The sequence below is a fragment of the Onychostoma macrolepis genome, chromosome 18 (genome assembly GCF_012432095.1).
Source record: "Onychostoma macrolepis isolate SWU-2019 chromosome 18, ASM1243209v1, whole genome shotgun sequence".
Taxonomy (NCBI): domain Eukaryota; kingdom Metazoa; phylum Chordata; class Actinopteri; order Cypriniformes; family Cyprinidae; genus Onychostoma; species Onychostoma macrolepis.
This window is the reverse complement of record NC_081172.1, coordinates 9,410,700-9,429,008: the sequence shown is the minus strand read 5'-3', so window position 1 is coordinate 9,429,008 and position 18,309 is coordinate 9,410,700. Positions and strand designations below refer to the sequence as shown.

Sequence of the window (18,309 nt, the reverse complement as noted above, 5' to 3'; positions counted from 1 at the left end):
TAAATGAACGATTCACTAATTTTAACTAGCGCAAAATCCCCTATATTCGCAGTATTCTCAGAATTATATTAAATGCAGCTTTTACCATATATCTTTGCAAAATGAATGATATTTCTGATGATTTTGTATTTATGTGCTATGGAAATAGCCTACTCTGTAGCCTATTCATCAACCCAATGTTTATCATCCATTAAATACGTTAATGTCAGGTATCCTTGCCTTTGAAAACAAAAAGAACTGACAAAAAGGGCCATGTCCTTTGGTAATCACTTTTTAAGCTAAAGCTGGACTGCTGACATTGAGAAGATGATCAGCACTTCACCAAACGTACAAGCCTCAGCAGAACACCACAAATGTCAAGTATTAAAAGAAAGTGGAAAACTGATGAGAATAGCAGGCCATAGAGAATACCATACAGCAGCAACAAACACCTACATCAAAACTAGTGCTTCAGATTCATTTCCATTTGCCACCAGTCCTGCTTAAATATTAATAACACAGGTCAGTGTGTTCATGTGTATTACAGAAAGCTTACATACAGACAAATAAGCACTCAGAGAATATCATTAATACTGCTAATACACCAGTTGCACAGTGTCCCACATAATTCTGCACCTTTTTCCATAAATAAATAATTTTCCATAAATAACTAATTAAATGAAACAAACATATTATGTCATTGTGAACCACCAATTCCAAAGGAATGAAACAATAGGAAAAGGAATAATTTAGTCCAACATAATGTTTTCCTCTTTTCTCTGCATATTTATTAATTGGCAGTGTGGCTGAAGATTTGCATTTAATCATCATATACCTGAGATGAGGAACTGTTGTTTACACAGCGTATTTCCAATATGTAAAAGTGTTGGAATGTGTCACATAGAAATAATAAATTGATTAAAGGAACTAGCAGAATGGCATGAACAACAACACAAATTTACAAAGACATCCTGAAATCCAAGATTATTTTAAGGCTAAACACTTGCACAATTTAATATTCCCAAACCTCATAATCTCTGCATTTCTATGCAACATATGTACGCAATGAAATTACATTTTCATGACATATTGGCAGATATTTGAGCTCAGACTTCCAAAATGTGATGTGTTCATGGGTTTAGTAATTTAATCCATGATATGAACTAAAACAGTAATTAGCAGGGCCACATTAACCCAAGGGATCACATGGGCTGCAGCCAAAGGCTCAACCTCAAGGGGGCTCTGTGAACAAGAGATAGCATATTAATTAAATGAGGATTTTGATTTGTATAGTTTCATATCTGTTATCCACAAATTGCAAAGTGGCTGCATAGCTCCAAAGTGCTTTTCCCAATGTTGACACTGCACTTAGAAATAATCACTGACTGACTCACAAAGCCATCAGAGGGAGATAATTTTTGAAGTTAAAAAAAAAAAAAATTAGAGGACTTCAGTGGATGGAAACACGAACTGTCTGCCAGTGATTTAAACTGAACACGACCTTCTGTGCCGACTTGATTTCATCAGGGACTTTGCTTTTAACAAGAACATGGAAGTGGGGATTTCAATAGCGGTGAATGACATTTCAGTCATTTTAGATCTCTGTTTGACTGTTTATGGGGTTGTAAGGACAATATCCGCTGATCAACATTCATAGTTAAGGCCATTTAAGGGCTCGCCCAGATGATACATGCTATTTATTTGATCGTTTGACCAGCTTTGGCATGTTTGTCACTGGCAAGTCTGCTGTGCTTTTTGTTGATGGTTCTTTGGTCACATTAATGCACATTTACAGGCTGAAAAGGGTGGGCATGGGTGCTTATTTAGCATCATGCTATTCTAAAGGCCTGGTTCATGAATATTAAGAACTTTACATGGTTAAAGGGATAGTTCATCCAAAAATTAAAATTCTATCATGATTTTTTCACCAATGTGTTGTTCCAAACCAGACTTTCCTTCCTCTGCAGAACACAAAAGAGTCTATTTTTAATAATGTTGGTAACCAAAACATTTTGGTTTCCTTTGGCTTCAATTGTATGGTCAAAAATCACTGAGATAGAGGAAAGATAATCATACAGTAAGTGAATGATTACAAAATTTTCATTTTTGGATAAACTATTCCTTTAAGGAAAGGTACCAAGCATCATAATCATGACCTAATTATTATTAATGAGCTAGGCTTTCACCAAAGTAGGATCTATAATGTTGCATTTACAGTACATGGCATTGACAATTTCTATGCAAGTTGACAAAACAAACTGAAAAATATGAAAAGTAATCAACACAATATTACGTAACCAAATATAATTTGTTGGGACCTACGAGTCCTGTTTGAATCAGTGTATACACTGAATGCAATATAAGTCACTTTGGATAAAAGTGTGTTTCAAAATGAATGAGTAGTTCACTTAAAAATGACCTTTACTACGTCCTGGGCTCCATCAAACTTTTTGTTATATTCCTCAGTTCATCTACAGACTGAACAAGCTTATAGCCTAGTAGAGAAAGAGTTCTGTTACAAAGAGATTGAACTGTCTTAACAATGTCAAAGTTCAGATGTACTCTCCAGCTCTGAGCTGTGGCTTTCGAGTCTCTTGTAGTGGAGTACTTATAGTTCCACTCTGAAGAAGATGGGACAGTGCCAATGGTGTTATGAGCAATCCATGTGAGGACTCTTTGATGCAGGTCCAGCCCAAGAAATCTGTATATCTCCTTGGCCTTTTCCTCAGGATTCAAGGCCAAGTCTTCATAACGCACCAGCAGATACCTACCCCTCAGCCATGTAGGTTTCTGCAGGCTGGTCTCCACAGAATACTCGATATCTCTGCAGGTTCTCGTTATCTGCGTCAGGTCCACGTACCGTGGTTGACGGCCGGTGGCGTTCCAGATCTTCCAGGCCCTGAATTTACCGGCAAAAGCAGTCATGCGGGAGGCGAGAATGGCTCGGGGGTCTCTCACCAAATGGATGATTCGCAAATCTAAACGGGGGTCTTCTGAAAGCGTACGTAGGTCGCCTATCTCTGGGATACGCACTGTTTTTATGGCCACGTGGGTTCGTGCTTGGCAAGCCTGAGAGGCTAGTGTGAGGTTCAAGGCCTGGCACTTTTTTGGGCACCAGACTTCATCCGGTTGGCCTGTTAGAATATCCTCGCCCCCCTCCTGGCAGACAGGCGGCGTGCACAGAGCGTGACTGGAGCTGCGACGGAAAAAGGCCCCGGTCATGTGATCCTGTGGTTCGGGGCGAATGTAGCTCTCCAGGAAGCTGAAGTCACAGTTGTAGAGATTGAGTAGGAGGTCTCGGTAGGCTCCCAGAAGAGCTCTGCCATCCAAAGCCCTTTGCAGACGGCTACTAGAATTGGTGAAGGCCTGTTGCACATGGAAAAGGGGCTCAAAAACATAAAATATGCCAGGATGTTGATTGAAAAGTTGTCCGGTAAATGAGGAGCCACTGCGGGTTTGCGCAAACAGAAGGATGTGCTTTCGAGCGGCGGCAGCACTAGTCTCATCAGGGACGCGGCTGTCATCGCAGAGAGATTTCCATCTCTGCTCTGGGGAAGAGAAGAAGAGAAAGTGAGATAACACGGCGCTCTGAAACCTCAGAGGACATTATAAGGCCACAAAAGACCCAATTAGTTCAGCTTCATCTTTAATCAATCATTTATTTGGGTAAGAAAATACCTGGAGCTGTAATTTAGGGAAAAAACACAGTATAATCTCAACAAAAACTTTAATAAAGTCCAGTGCAATTCAAAAACCTATTCTGCCCACAGAGAGGAAATGTACAGCAGTAATAATGTTGTTTTGAAGACTTGGATTGCCTCCTTCTGTGGTGGTAATCATTTCACATTTTGAAGCAATGTTTGAAAAAACGTATAAAATTGAAATATGAACAATGAGTGCATTTCTCCACATACAAAAAAAGATTATGTGACTTTTGCTCAAAATGAACAATTACTATATATAGCAAGAGGGTAGGAGAGACTGATAACGCTTGTAATTATGGCTGATGAGAGCCTGATTGCGCGTGGCACATTAGGTTGTGCGAGTCGACGCTTGCTGGAAGTGCAAACAGCTGGTCCGTGAGGACATATTACGGCAAATTAATGATGAGATAATTGTAGAATTAATTATTGATATTCCATCTCTCGCTCCTTACAGCAGAGGGGATTTCCAGGTTGCATTTCTAACAGTTCTCTGCTAATTTCTTTCCTTACAAACTTACTCATTACAGAAGTGATGACCCGAGAGAGATAAGCCTATAGAGAGAATGTCATTTGAATCCTTTAGGATGATCTTCTCAAACCAGCTAAAGCTACGTCCATAACCAAACATGAATTATAATTGAATTTAAATCTCTATGCAAACTGTAATTTAATGGAGGGCTTAAACTGTGTCTAAAAATGCATACTGGCACTTACTTGGACTTGAATACAGATGAAATTCAGTACACATCAATAGATGGGTCATTGCTGTTATGCAGTTTTTGAGCTCTGTAACTTTATGTCTGTATTAAAAGTATTTCTATGAAATGTTTTAAGATATATGATCTAGTCAAGCTCAGATACTTCATTCTGTTTGTACGATTATTTACACAATGGCAAGAAAATAAAGAGAATGGAAATCCATCTTTTGACATTTGGATAATATCACGTAATTTATCTAAACTACCTTGGATGCTTTAAAGTGAGACAAACCAACTAGATCAAGGCAAATCAACTTGATATAACTAACCATAAAACATTGAAAATTTAACAGAATACACTGATAAAAATACTGATAATGATAATCTTTACTGTACTTGCTGAAAAGTGAACTTGAGGACACGGAGAAACTATAAAATGGTTACCAATCAATACAATTATCCCAAGAAATAAGGTTTTGTTTGAAATATTTTAATTAGAGAAAAGAAAAAACATTAAGTTTAAATATCTGGCATATTTCTTGAGGATTGTGTGAGTGTGTGTGTGTGTTAGAAGTCATTTATTTGATTTGTTTTATTTGAATCCCTGCTAGGTTTATTTTATCCAATATATTTCAGCATGAAATGAAAATTCACCCTATCTAAAATGCATTTTATTGATCTCATTCTGAGCAATTCATCTGTGCATGTGTTTAGTTTTTTTTGACCTTGTACTTTTTAATCAAAATTTCATAACTCAATCTTCAAGTGAATCGACTTCTCTTGCAAAGATCTGTCATTGTATCCGTTTCATTCCAGCTTTAATAAATATCTTGTATGATGGGAACATGCATTTGTACAGCACAATAGAAAAGACTCAGAAGCAGATAGAGGAAAACCTTGTTGATTTGTTAATCAGAATAAATGTATATACAATCCATCAGTAAGGTTTTGTAAACCTGATAAAACCATGCATTTCCACTTACAAATTTCATATTCTTTCTTCCAGTGACGGCACTGATCTGCAGAATGCTCATGCAATGTTAAATGTCATTGTGAAAATCTAATGCTTTGTGTTACAGGACAGTGACTCACCTTTACCCTGGCGTCCTTGGCAGTGGGCGGAGTCTTGGCATGGGCCACTGAAGGAGTCATGGAGGGAGCGGATGGCAGTGTACTGCACCCCCAAAGACGTGCACACGAGCAGCAGTAGAGTCTTCCACGAGCACTCCATACTGCTCCGTCACCATCACATGCTTCACTCTGTCAGGAAGACAAGCATGGACACTTATTAACTAAAGCAACCTACTGTAAAAAATTACTGTGATTTTAATGGTAAAAAACTGTGAAAAAGCTACGGTAAAAACCTGTTAAATGGTTAACGGTAAGTTCCCCTAATATATACAGTGAAAAACTGTAATAGACATTTCAGACAATTTTACGGTGAAATACCGCTTTTGGAAGTGAAAAAGAATGTAACATTTACAGGGAAAAGCCGTAAATTGACATTCCCAGAATTCCCTGCAAGGTTTTTTAGTTTTTTCTTATCAGTTATGTTTATTAGGGTTTAAATCTCATTTCAGTTTAATGAGACTCACCATGATGGTGTTTAGTGTTTGTGTGAATGACACTGTGCACCTTCTATATATGTTATTATTTAAAAGCTGCTTGTGATTGGTTTTGGTTCATCATGTGACTTTCTCATCACCACCTGCATTTGGTGGTTGTCAGTGTAATACAAAGGTACAAAACAGATTTCAGTACTTCAATAGGTTGGTATATTAACATTATATCAGTTAATGAAATTACGGTATTTAACTGTAATTTTAAGTTAAAACCGTAAAAACCTAAAACGTTGCTTCCGTATATTTTACGGTAGAATTCCGGCAACCACAGCTGCCGGTTTTTTACTGTAAATTTTACGGAATTTTTTTAACAGTGTATGTAAAAAAAGGAAGGATTACACTTTTTATTTTTGGACTTTAAAGGAAGTGCATTTCATGAAGATTTGTTTTAAAATTTTAAACAGTGTGTCTGCTTTGCTTTGAGAGATCATTACACTGAGTGCTTGTGGAGTTTCATTACAAATAGGCAGATGTGAGATGCATTATTGTTCTGGGAGTTAAAGCAAGGGGTTGGTATTACATATTTTTTCACATTTAATCATTATCACAGTCACAGAATAGGCTGCTTGGCCCTATTACCTTTAATAAGGGATTAAAGTTCTCCGTCGCTACGACGCATTTCTGTTAATGGCAGCGAGTCTACGACGGATTTCCGTCATTTGCAGGGTTCCCGCCTGTCTTTAATGTCTTAAATGCACTTTTCATCATTTTAAGGCCGTAAATAGGCTTACATTTCTCAAATAGTGTAATAAATTTCTTAATTTTAGTTTGAATAGGTCTTAAATTAGGGAAAGATGAGGTGTATTCAGCCTGCTGAGGAGGGTGTGATCAAAGCCTGGAGTGGAGCGAAAGCACGTTCCTCTCTCCGCTCGAAGCGTTCTGTGTTCACTCCGCTGTGGATCCACTCCGGGTTTTGTGTTCCCGCTCCCTGAGAAACTGCTGCGCGTTCACTCCATTAGTTATTAGGGATAAATGAGGGGAAAAGAAACATGTAGCGCGTTGTTGTTGTTCTGCCGGAACACCAAAAATCATCCCCGCTACGGCTGCAGCTTCTCACTGACAACATAGTAACGCCGCTCGCATCATTCACAGTCGGGTTATTATCAGAGAACAGAGCAGAACTTGAATTTCGGCGCGAGATCGCGGCTATTAATGATAATCCTACTCATTCCCGCAGGTTCCGACGGAATGTATCACATTTGCACCTGCTTTTAAGTCTTGATAAATCACTCGCACGCTCTCATCTATGTGCACAGATCGCGATAAGGAGAGTGACAGCTTTTAATAATAATTAAGGGAGTTTGCAAATGTGATATTGATTTAATACAACAGATCAATATCATCAACGAAAATAGTTCTAAATAAAGTAACAGCTGAGCCGCTGCGCATCTCTAAAAGCAAACACAGGGGTTACTGTATAATTTCAGTTATTTAAATCATTTACGTTCTGTAGCAAAATTGTATATTTAAAGCATTAATCTCCACATGAATTTATGAAATTAATTGTACTCATGCCATCTCTGAGCCTCATTAAACGTCTGAAAATGTACCTACAAGCCACTTTTGTGTTCTTCATGCCACCTCTGTACAAATTAATTTCTTATTAATACTAATTTCATATAATTGGTAACTTATTTGTCTTATTCTACTTCTTATATATATATATATTTTTTAATAGAAATTTTAAAAAGCTTATAAACGTAATTTTTTTAATTTGACAGATGAAAATGATGCCATTGCAAAAAAGAAAATGCCCTGTAAATCACTTTTGAGTCAAATGTCACCTCGAATTAGAAAGGTTATTTTTTTAATAAGAATTTTTTATTATTGATCAGAAGCTGCTCCTAATTAAATTAGGAGGACAAAGCTCCTAAAAAGAAAAGTAAGCATAGATAGAGCCAATGTGTAACATATTAGATCCGTGCATGAGGTCTTAAAGAGACAGCAGCCTAAATAAACCTGCTGCTGTCTTTTATTATACAGTGAAGACTATCCAGTGTTATTTTACAGTTGAATAGATTATAGTTAGACCTAAGTGAAAAAATTTAAGTACTGATAATTTAATTTGTATCTTGTTATTATTTTTGTTTGTGCTATTGATTGTCATTAATTTATTTGTTCTCATTTTATTATTTACTAAATTATTCAAAGACATACTTCTTTTTTTAGTTAATATAAATTCAATTCTGAGTGCAGGTGATTGTTGGGTGGGGAGGGGGCGTGGTCCATGTGAAATAGTCCTGCCACCACAACTGGAAAAAATCCTAGAGGAAACACTGCATACATTTAATAAAATTAGAAAAATGCATTTACTAAAGTAAAAAGAAAATTCCCCTGTAAATCACTTTGTCAAATGTCACCTCGTATTAAGAAGGCTAATTTTTAGAAGCTGCTCCTAAATTTTTTAAATTAGGAGGACAAGCGCTCCTAATTTCAAGAAGAAAAACACGGCTCTTAAACTGGGTGTGTGACAGGTATGGTTGTGGATCAGGGTTTGGCCGAGGAAAAATGTTTAGTCAAAAGATTTTTTTTTGCTTTAACCCGTTATCATAGTATTTCCATATTTAAATAATTGCAAACCCGTAACCTAAACCACAGTAACAAGGTGGTCATTTCTGTCACCTGGACTCACACCCACCGACCAGTCCATTTGCTGGCCGAATACCTAATGCATGCAGATCTCTCTTGATCTGTCAAGCTCTAATCTGATTTATTAGTCCACCAGGGAACACATTTGTGTTTACAAGGTACCAAGCTGATACAACAAGCACCGCTGAGGATGAAATAACTCAAATAGTTTGCCAAATTTTGCCTATTATTCATATTAGTCTTGTTGCTTTACATGGGGACATGTTGATTTCCATGCTGAGCAGGCAGTTTGTTCCTATCCAGGGTTATTATATAACTATAACCATATTAGATGAAAACCATACAAATATTTTCTTAGAAACAAAATAAATGTTACCCGAAAAAAGTATTTTATTAGAAGAAGATACTTCTCATTTTCACTAGTTTAAAAATTAATTTAAAAACTATAGACAAAAACACAAAACAAAACAATTAACTAAATGAAAAATGAAAACTATAATAATATCTCACCGATACTTAATAACAATGTTCTGTTTATGCAAGCAGTTCTTGGCCAGAATAAGATGTGATGTGGACCAGGCCTTTTGACTTATTTTCAAAGATCTGGATAAGCAGGACTAATGAGTTGAAAGCATTTATCTTTGTCCATTTGCATGTGCTTTAAAATTAATCTTTTGAATGCCCAGAATTCAGCTCAAAACTTATACCATCTCAGTATTAGTCACAGATGACAACCCTATAGTTGGTCTTTCCTCAGCTAAAAACATTTCAAATGGCCCAAACCTGCTCCAAAATCAATGTGTTGCTGCAGTTGTCAGTTCACACTGTTTGAGGTGTTGCTGTTAAGATGCAATTTCTGCAACATATTCTCTCATCACGATCTCATTTCTCTTCAAATGGCAAAAAATACCATCTTAAATAATGCAGTGCCTATTTCAGCTGTGATGTATGTTGCCACATGTTTCTCTTGAAGTCCTTAAGAACCATTTCATCAATATAGGTGGCACAAAATTGGCAGTGATGGCCTCCAAGTACAATTTTCTCTGTTATTCCCTAAATTAATATGGTCTATGGTATCAGTGATTTTGTAAGATGTAAGAAGCAGAAATCCCATATTACATATTTTCTTCCGCAGCTAATATAAATGAACATGTCAAAAAAATGTAGCATGGCAATTTTGGACGTTGTCAGAATTTCAAAAACATTGTTAGAGCATAAATTTACAGATATGGCAATCAAGCACTCAACAAACTCCTTATCAATGAACAGCCATGTCGCTTGCCTCGGGTTGCTTGAACTTTGCATGAAAAGCTCTTGCTGGCCTGCTAATTGAGCATTCAATGAGGTGGTTTCCCTGTGCTTTTTATTAGCTCCTTAAAGGGACTAGTCACCACTGCAGCTCTGTATATAGTGACAGTTATACAGTATACAGCTAATGGCATAAGAGGGCTGTGACTAAAACAGTCAAACATGTTCAGGAGATTGATCAGATTGTTTTGTGTCTGTGACAATCAATAAATTGAAATCAGTCAACTTATCTGCATGTGACCAGCTGGTTGTATTTTTGTGAATCTTTGGTTATGGCAGCTCTCTTGTTTTGTAACATATCTACACTTTCATTTCCAAGAGAGGCCAAAAACTCATTACGATGGCTTTTGAAATAAAAAAAATAATCAAATCTGACATATACTTTAGCGTTTAGACTGCAGTAAAGATTGTATTTCTCTTTTCAATCATGCAATCTTAAAATCCTCATTGGCTGCAGCTCTTTTCAAACCATTTACAGGATTTTTAGGGTTGTCTCGTACAATAAACTCTCTTATGATTCTGCTTCTTCATTCAACAAACTGATTACCACACTGGGAATAGGGAATGTAGGGGGGAAATTTATTTCCATCAGTGTGCACACTGAGAGCTACGATTAGCTTTCTCTGCCATTTGACAAAAACGCTCCAGCCATCGACCAACACAATCAAGCACCAGTACTATCAGCCGTCAGCTACTGCAAGAAAATTGATATCTATTTCTTTCTGTCACATTCCTCCTATGTAAATGTATTTGGGTCTCTTGACCTTGCTGTGAATATATTAATCTGTTTTTAAAAACTCATTACAGCCATGTTAATGTCTCCAACGATGAGCAAATAGTTACTCTTTTACCTCAACTAAATGTTAGAGTAGATTGAGAATTCATTAAATATTTGAATACTCAACACAATTAAAAATGCAAGTTTATTTCTTGCCAAATCAAAGTGTTGCCAAGGTCTCAATAATCATTGGTACATCTATAGCAGGTATTTGATCTCTTTGAACTAAATCACATGAATGAAAATAATTTAACTTAGAATTAAACAGATTAATTGAAATGTTAATACAAGTCTAGAAAGATATGCAGAACTCTAAGGTATGATTAGTTATGTATTATTATATGTGTCTGAACTCTCTCCATGTGTCTATATGCCTACAGGCACAGCAGGCTACTATTCAAGGTTAATGTGTGTCTATGGCCAATACAGCTACAGGCAAGACACTAATGTGAGTGACCAATCCATAATATCCAAAAAACCATAAATACAGTATCGCTCAATAAATAACCATCAAAATGTCTATAGTGCATTACCCCATAGCTTTCCTGCAGAATTTGTTAGAATAAAAACTGCTTAACAATGGTCTGCTGGTCTTAAGCTGGTTTTGCTGGTTTAAGATGCCATTCAGTTGGTTTGCTGGTCTCATTAAGACGGCTCACGGCCAAGCTGGTTTCCAAGACAAATTTAATGAAAAGTGCCTTAAACCCTTCTTAACCAATTAACACAGAAGACCAGCATGCCCATGTTTTGGGACCAGAAAAGACTGGCAATGCAGTTTAGTCTGGTGTTTTTCTATTTTACCAAAGCACGCTTTAACCGTTCAGCATTAAATGTTGTATCAACACGTTTCAATGCTGAAACAAGAACTGACCTTATTTCAACCATATTTCAACCTTGAAGGTTGGTCATATGCCAGCTGGGTAATAGCTGGAACAAGGTGCAATGCATGAAATTTAACCTATGCTTTTAAATCATGGTTCAAAATGCATTAATTTTTTTCTTTTTACACTGATAAAATACCCAACTCTTCCCACAAGACTGCCAAATTAATTACACAAACAACTAACAGAATACTAGTACAGTTTTTTAATAAGACTGAATCCAGTCACACATCTGTCAAGAGCATCCGTTGTCACACAGCCTCCGCTGACAGAACTTCTTGCCCGAGCTCCGAGAGAAACTGTAGCCTATCAAACGCATTTGCACTGCAGCCTAGAAGTTATTATGATCAGTACTGCTAGTCTAAAAATCACACATTGATGAAACCTGACAAAAGCAGTTAGATGAGAACGGACTCTGACAAGACGACGATCCGCGCATCTCTTACCACTCACGACGTGCAGAAATATTCCCCAATAAAACATGCATGGACTCGATCCAGTAAAGTTGCTATCCAGATAGTCCTGCGGATCTCGAGTCAGCCCACCTATATCAGCCAAACGATTCGTGTGCTGAGCGTCTGTATTAAGTGACAGATGGATAATGTTGGCTTTCTGTAAACGCAGGGGGTGGGCATCGCGCGTGGATAACCAGTGGGCTTTTCTCTTCCTCTGTCATTGGTTTGTCTGTGTTCTACCTTTGCTCGGTCAGAGACGATCGCTGAAAACGTGCATAGGGAAGACAAGAAGTTTCTGGTTGTTTGCACCTGACGCAAACCAGTTGCTTCTTTCTTTTATTGGGTAATTTTAGACACTTATTTACAGAGTTTCTCAAAAAAAAAATCGCTTGTATATGAGTTTATTAAAGGGATAGTTCACTCGAAAAATAAAAAATATGGTATTTATTCATGTCGTTTCAAACCTATGACTTTCTCCTATGGAAAACACAGTCATTTCTAAGTAGTCTATACTGGTCAATATTTTTCATGCAACGAATGGTGATAGGCCTATGTCAAGATCGTAAAATGATTGGACTCCAATAAATCTGCTCACTAATTGGACATTGCTAGTTCTCTTGTGCATTGAATATTCATGAACAATCCAAGACAGTTATGGCACATTTAAAGATTTTTAGTGAAAAATAACAATTTGTTCCCACACAATTGCTATCATAAAAGACCTAAAATAGTGTGTGTGTGTGTGTGTGTGTGTGTGTGTGTGAAAGTAATTCCTCACCACATTCATGAATATTGTAACAAATACCTTTCTTAGCGTATTTTACGCTAAGTACAAAGCTCTGATTTTATCAAAAGCACTTAACACAGACAAAACCACTAGCAAAAATATAATCACTGATAGATTTTTGTTCGAAAGGTTGGATACTATACTATAATACCCATTACAAGATCTCACTAAAGGCTTGTCTTTACTGTCCTTATAGCCACCAAATAAGGGGGAGCTGACAGACCCCAGATGCCAGGCTCCAAATCACTTCAGAGGAGCCCGCCACCAACACAAAGCCTGAAGAAAGATAAGCACAAATATACACCCACACATAAATACCCATGCAACAAGCTAGGTGCAATATACCCACTTAGCATGCAGGGAGAAAGAAATGCAGCCCATGGCAGCAGGAAACTGAGCCTGCAGGTCCACAAACACCCTGAGGAGGCAGTGTACACAAGAAGACTAGAATAAAAACATTATTTACACTAGGCAGCTGGTCCCATAAAAATGAATAAAAAAAGCCACTCAATCCTACAAAAAAAGGAATAGCAAACATTATGAAATCAACAAGATGAGAATAAATTGACTATCATACCAAATCAGATAATAAAAATCCAATTTAATGTACGATATAGTACAATTAATTATTAAAAAAATAATTATATTCTCTGACCCATAGGGAAATTTCATAATAAGGAATTTTCATACTAACTCAGGATTGAAGTAGCCTACCACCTGCGTGTTTTAAAATCACTTTTTGCAATGTACTACTGGTAATGTTACATTTGAAAATGAAAATGTTTAATCAGCACAGCATGCAATTATTTCAAATAGATTGTTAAATTGTTGAATAATCCTGCTATTAACACACTGATTGATTAATTTTTCAGGTTTGTCAACCTCATTCATCATTTGAACAGCCATTATCTCACCTAGAAGCCCAGCATTCATCACATTCATGTTAAAATTAGTTTAACTGATAGACATGATCCTCTCTCCTTAATTTCAGTCCCCTCAGAAAGCAAGAGGACTTATGCTGCTAGTGGCTTTTTTGTCCTGAAAATCACTCCTAGCTCATAGTGTTTGTGCGTGTGTGCGTTTTTATTGCGGTTAGACTGTTCCAGGGCTATTTCAGGGGGCATATCCTGTCTGCACAAATACTCTTGGTTGGTTGAGTTTATTAATGTGATTTTTTTGATTTAGTGTTGCTGTACGGCAAAGTCACATTGCCTCATGACACATATTTGAGTTATAAGCATGGCTCGTCTCTAGGAACCAATAATTTTGGAAACAGTCATATTATGTGTCATGTTTAACATGTAATGTTTTATGAAACAACATTCTTTCATGCATGCATTTTTAACTGAAATCAATAAAAGGTAATTCCTTTAAGGTTTGGTGGCCATTAGATCGCCACAAACTCAATGTTTAATTTTCTTTACAAAAAGAACACCCCCCAGTGGACATGCACTTCACTACAGGTCTGAACAATCTTTTAGATAAAAATTGCTGCTGTTTTATCAGCAGGGGTGCAGAAACTATTATATCTGAGGAGTGAGACATGTCTTTAGGTAATGTTTTTCAATGCATGCTGCTGTTAAATGTGTTTAAACTAGACAAGACCATGCAGGACCTGGGTAAAATTAATATACAAAACGACCTAGACAGTCTGAGAGAATCTTTTAAATAAAATAAAGCTTATATACCCAGTCAGCAAACAAATTTGGCCCAGACTTGGCATGCATCTGGCACAGCTGGCATTCATCCGGCACTGGCATACAGCATGTGGGCCAAACATGGCCTGGGTTTGGCAGAGATGGTACCGGGTTTAAGATGGCACACAAGACATGGGCCAGATGTCAAATGCAGATATGTGGGCCACACAAGTATTGCCGATCTTGACCCATATTTAAAATCCATTTCAAATATTTTTGAGTAAAATGCCAATGTTTTCCCATACAGAAAGGTAATATATTCACATAAATGTGAAACTGTTAAATATATTTTTAAAATATATTTTTAAAATGCATAACATGAAGCTCATGTTGTGTGTTATTATGTGTTTACTTGTATGCAAAATTATATTCATGCCTCATATGATATTATATAGTATATTATAGAATAATATATTCTGTTGTTTTATATATATTCATATATTCATCTGCCATTCATCCGGCACTGGCATACAGCATGTGGGCCAAACATGGCCCAGGTTTGGCAGAGGTGGTACCGGGTTTAAGACGGCACACAAGACATGGGCCAGATGTCAGATGTAGATATGTGGGCCACATAAGTATTGCCGATCTTGACCCACATTTAAAATCCATTTAGAATATTTTTGACTAAAATCCCAATGTTTTCCCATACAGAAAGGTAATATATTCACATATATGTGAAACACTGTTAAATATATTGAAATACATTTTGAAAATATATTTTTAAAATGCATAACATAAAGCTCATATTGTGTGTTTAATTGTGTTTGCATGTGAAATTATATTCATGCCCCATATGATATTATATTATATGTTATATTATAGAATAGTATATCCTGTTGTTTTATTTAGCCTATATAATTGACTTCAAACAATGTTTTGCATTCACTGCTTTCATATTCTCATTCAATTTACAGTTTGATGTAGGCCTACTAAACAATACATGATGAAATTTCAGGACATTTTATTTGACTTTTGTACTATTTATGTAAATGCGTAACTTTGATGTGTTTTAGGCCATGTTGGCCAATCAGAAGCCTGACAAAGTTTCAAGTAAACGGAGATAACAGCGCAGGCTCCGATTTAGCTGTCTACATGATAACACTGCAACCGGAGCTTTTTAAAATCTTCACCCTGGCAGGAGTTTTCAAAATGTTCGGTTTCAGTGACCTGCTGCAGTGTTTTTTTTACAGTCTATGGTGAGGACGAACGGAACAAACCGCATAGAAAAAGCTGCTGTTTTGAAAATAACCGCGTTCGTGTGGACGGCCAATGAGCGCGCGCGTTGAGCATTCAAATCGCATTTAAACTGAAGCGGTGGAGGTTACCATGGTAACAGGGCGTCAACTCACTCAGCTGACAAGTAGCGAGAAGCTGTCTCTCTGCTCTTTTCATTGCTTTCAGGTAAGTTTAGTCCCTAAAGTTACACAAATAATATATACAACTGTTCCTGACACTTTCTTACATGTTACTGACACGTTTCTGTTGAATCTTTACTTTACAGGAGTGGTATAGTGTCTTCAAAAAGACCGTTAGCATCACAACCGTTAACTATAGAGGCTAACAATTAGAGGTAAGGCAACTTATACATTTGAGCTCTTATTAATGAACGTTTGAGCTTTTAAGCATCTTTTATGTGTAGATGAGCGGCTTTGATAGTTTTGTAAATGTTTTGCTGATACTTTGTCAATAGATAAATGGAAGTCACTATAAGCTAATTAATTTAACCTAAAAGTCTGCACTGTGGGGTCAATCGGGGACGTCACTTACATGAACTAATGGGCTGAAACTATTTCAAACACGTTTTGAACTTTCATTGCAAACAAATATTGATAAATTGTACTATGCTTTCAGGAGCGTCAGAATAAAATACCTAAAACAGGGGAAGTTACAAAAAAATTTGTAATGTGAGCTGCTGACAGAGATACAGGAAACACAGGTGATCTGAGAAATCTTATTAAATAACTTTATATGAATTTTTCACAGTATATTTCAACTATCATCATGCATCTGTAAAACCTAAAAATATGAATTCTGGTATCTTAAGATTTTTTGTATGTTTTGTATATTATTATTATTATTATTATTGCATTTCACCTCTGCTGTAGTGTGTTTATTTCTAATAATCCTGACATTGAATACTACATTTGTTGGCTATGTGACATATTGTTCCTATTCTCTGCAGAGCTGGAGCGGAGCAGATCTCCTGTCGAAGAACATCTCCAAAGCACCATGAACCATCTGACTAGTAAGTAAAACCTCAAACATTCAAAAGTTTGTCGAATATTCAAAAAAATATATCAAATATTTCCCAGACAGCAAGCAGTGTCGGCCCAGATCCGGCCCACATCTGGCCCGCATGGATTTCACTGGGCCGACACTATGTTGCTGTCTGGGTTCCTGTATGTCCTACAAGGCCATCTTGTTTAACTCTGCTCTGAGGACACTTCATACACAACAACCTACAGAGGGGTCAATCATAATTTTTAAAAAAAGACACAGATGATAATAAAAAAGTTCTTTGAAATTAAAATTTATAACGGTAAGACAGAACCAGTACTGTGAACGCACCTCACTTCAAACTGTAACGGTCTGTATATTATTTTCTAAACTTTAAATGTAGTGAAATTTTTGTTCAAGCAGACTTTGTTGCTCGTGGAAACCTCACGCGAGCCTGAAAGATACTTAAAACTTAAAATATTATTTGCACTCTTGAAGACTGTTCACCAAATACTAAATTTCAGTCCAGCAGAATTTTCTGCACACTTCACCACCAAGGCCAAAATGAGCATTGTGAATGTAAGAGCCTCACACTACATTGTTTGTTTGAATTGTATTTCAGGGCAGTTCGTGAAGACGGATAACCTGGACAGAAGTCAGTTCAAGATCCAGCCTCCACACTAGACTTCTCACTCACAAGGATTGCTGTCTACTAGATATTATGTGTACTCTTCAGACTTAGGTTCATGTAGATATTATTCAGGGACATGAACACTTGAATACTGCAAAAATAGAGAAACTACCTTATTTAAGAATTTTGTGTTAATTGTGTGAACTTTAAACAAATATATATTTATTTCACTGTTTTTTTGTTTTGTATTCCAAAGCACCTAAAAGCCAATTCACACTGCCATACTCCAACAGGTTGAACACACTGACCAAGCAAAACAAATAAGCATGTTTTTATAGTTTTTGTGAAAGTGTGAACTGACAATGCTGTATGTTAGGTGTGAGATTCATTCAACTTGGTTTGCCGATTAAACATGATTAAATATTTGTTCAGAATATTGTCGTTGTTGTGACTATTCATCTGGGAGGGGTGTGTATCAAGTGGCTTGGTTATGGTTTTGTTGAGGCTGACATGTGGAACCCATCTGATCCAGCATATAGGACCAGAAGAGGGCCAGCTATGGTCATACAGAACCTCAGATCCCACATAGCAATTTTTCTCTGGCCCAGCTCCGGCCCACACAATCAGCTTTTGCTTGGCCCACATACCGCAATGACTTACGGTCCTAGTGTGTACCAGGTCTGGATTCCAGACAAGGGCCAAACATAGGCCAGAACTGGCCCAATTCAGGGCCAGTTATGGGTAATTAACTTGGCTGAGACTTGGGCCAGTTCTGGCCCTTATCTGGAATCCAAACTTGGTACACACTAGGACCGTAAGTCATTGCGGTATGTGGGCCAAGCAAAAGATGATTGTGTGGGCCGGAGCTGGGCCAGAGAAAAATTGCTATGTGGGTAAGAGGCTACAGATGTTTCAAATAAAGGACAGAAGTGTTAAAGTTTTAAGACAAATACAAGCGTG

At 37.0% G+C, this 18,309-nt stretch overlaps 1 protein-coding gene and 1 long non-coding RNA gene across 4 annotated transcripts; one reads left to right on the top strand and one right to left on the bottom strand.

Moving 5' to 3' along the window:
• Positions 1-751: 751 nt before the first annotated feature.
• On the bottom strand, positions 752-12,238 carry si:ch73-62b13.1 (Carbohydrate sulfotransferase 1-like). Of its 3 annotated transcripts, none has more exons than XM_058750559.1 (3): positions 12,006-12,238; positions 5,474-5,641; positions 752-3,527 (listed from the first exon to the last, which is right to left on the bottom strand). In XM_058750559.1, exons 2-3 carry the CDS (start codon positions 5,610-5,612, stop codon positions 2,404-2,406), a joined length of 1,263 nt encoding a protein of 420 aa, XP_058606542.1. In that variant the 5' UTR covers positions 5,613-5,641; positions 12,006-12,238; the 3' UTR covers positions 752-2,403. The 3 variants fall into 3 exon arrangements, with proteins under 3 accessions (XP_058606542.1, XP_058606543.1, XP_058606545.1); XM_058750560.1 differs by lacking the exon at positions 12,006-12,238 and adding an exon at positions 6,583-6,993; XM_058750562.1 differs by lacking the exon at positions 12,006-12,238 and adding an exon at positions 5,746-5,777.
• A 3,343-nt stretch (positions 12,239-15,581) lies between these two features.
• On the top strand, positions 15,582-17,783 carry LOC131524781 (uncharacterized). Its single transcript, XR_009267074.1, has 5 exons — positions 15,582-15,902; positions 16,003-16,071; positions 16,353-16,437; positions 16,684-16,746; positions 17,341-17,783. It is a non-coding gene; the product is annotated as an uncharacterized LOC131524781 (long non-coding RNA).
• Positions 17,784-18,309: the final 526 nt, after the last annotated feature.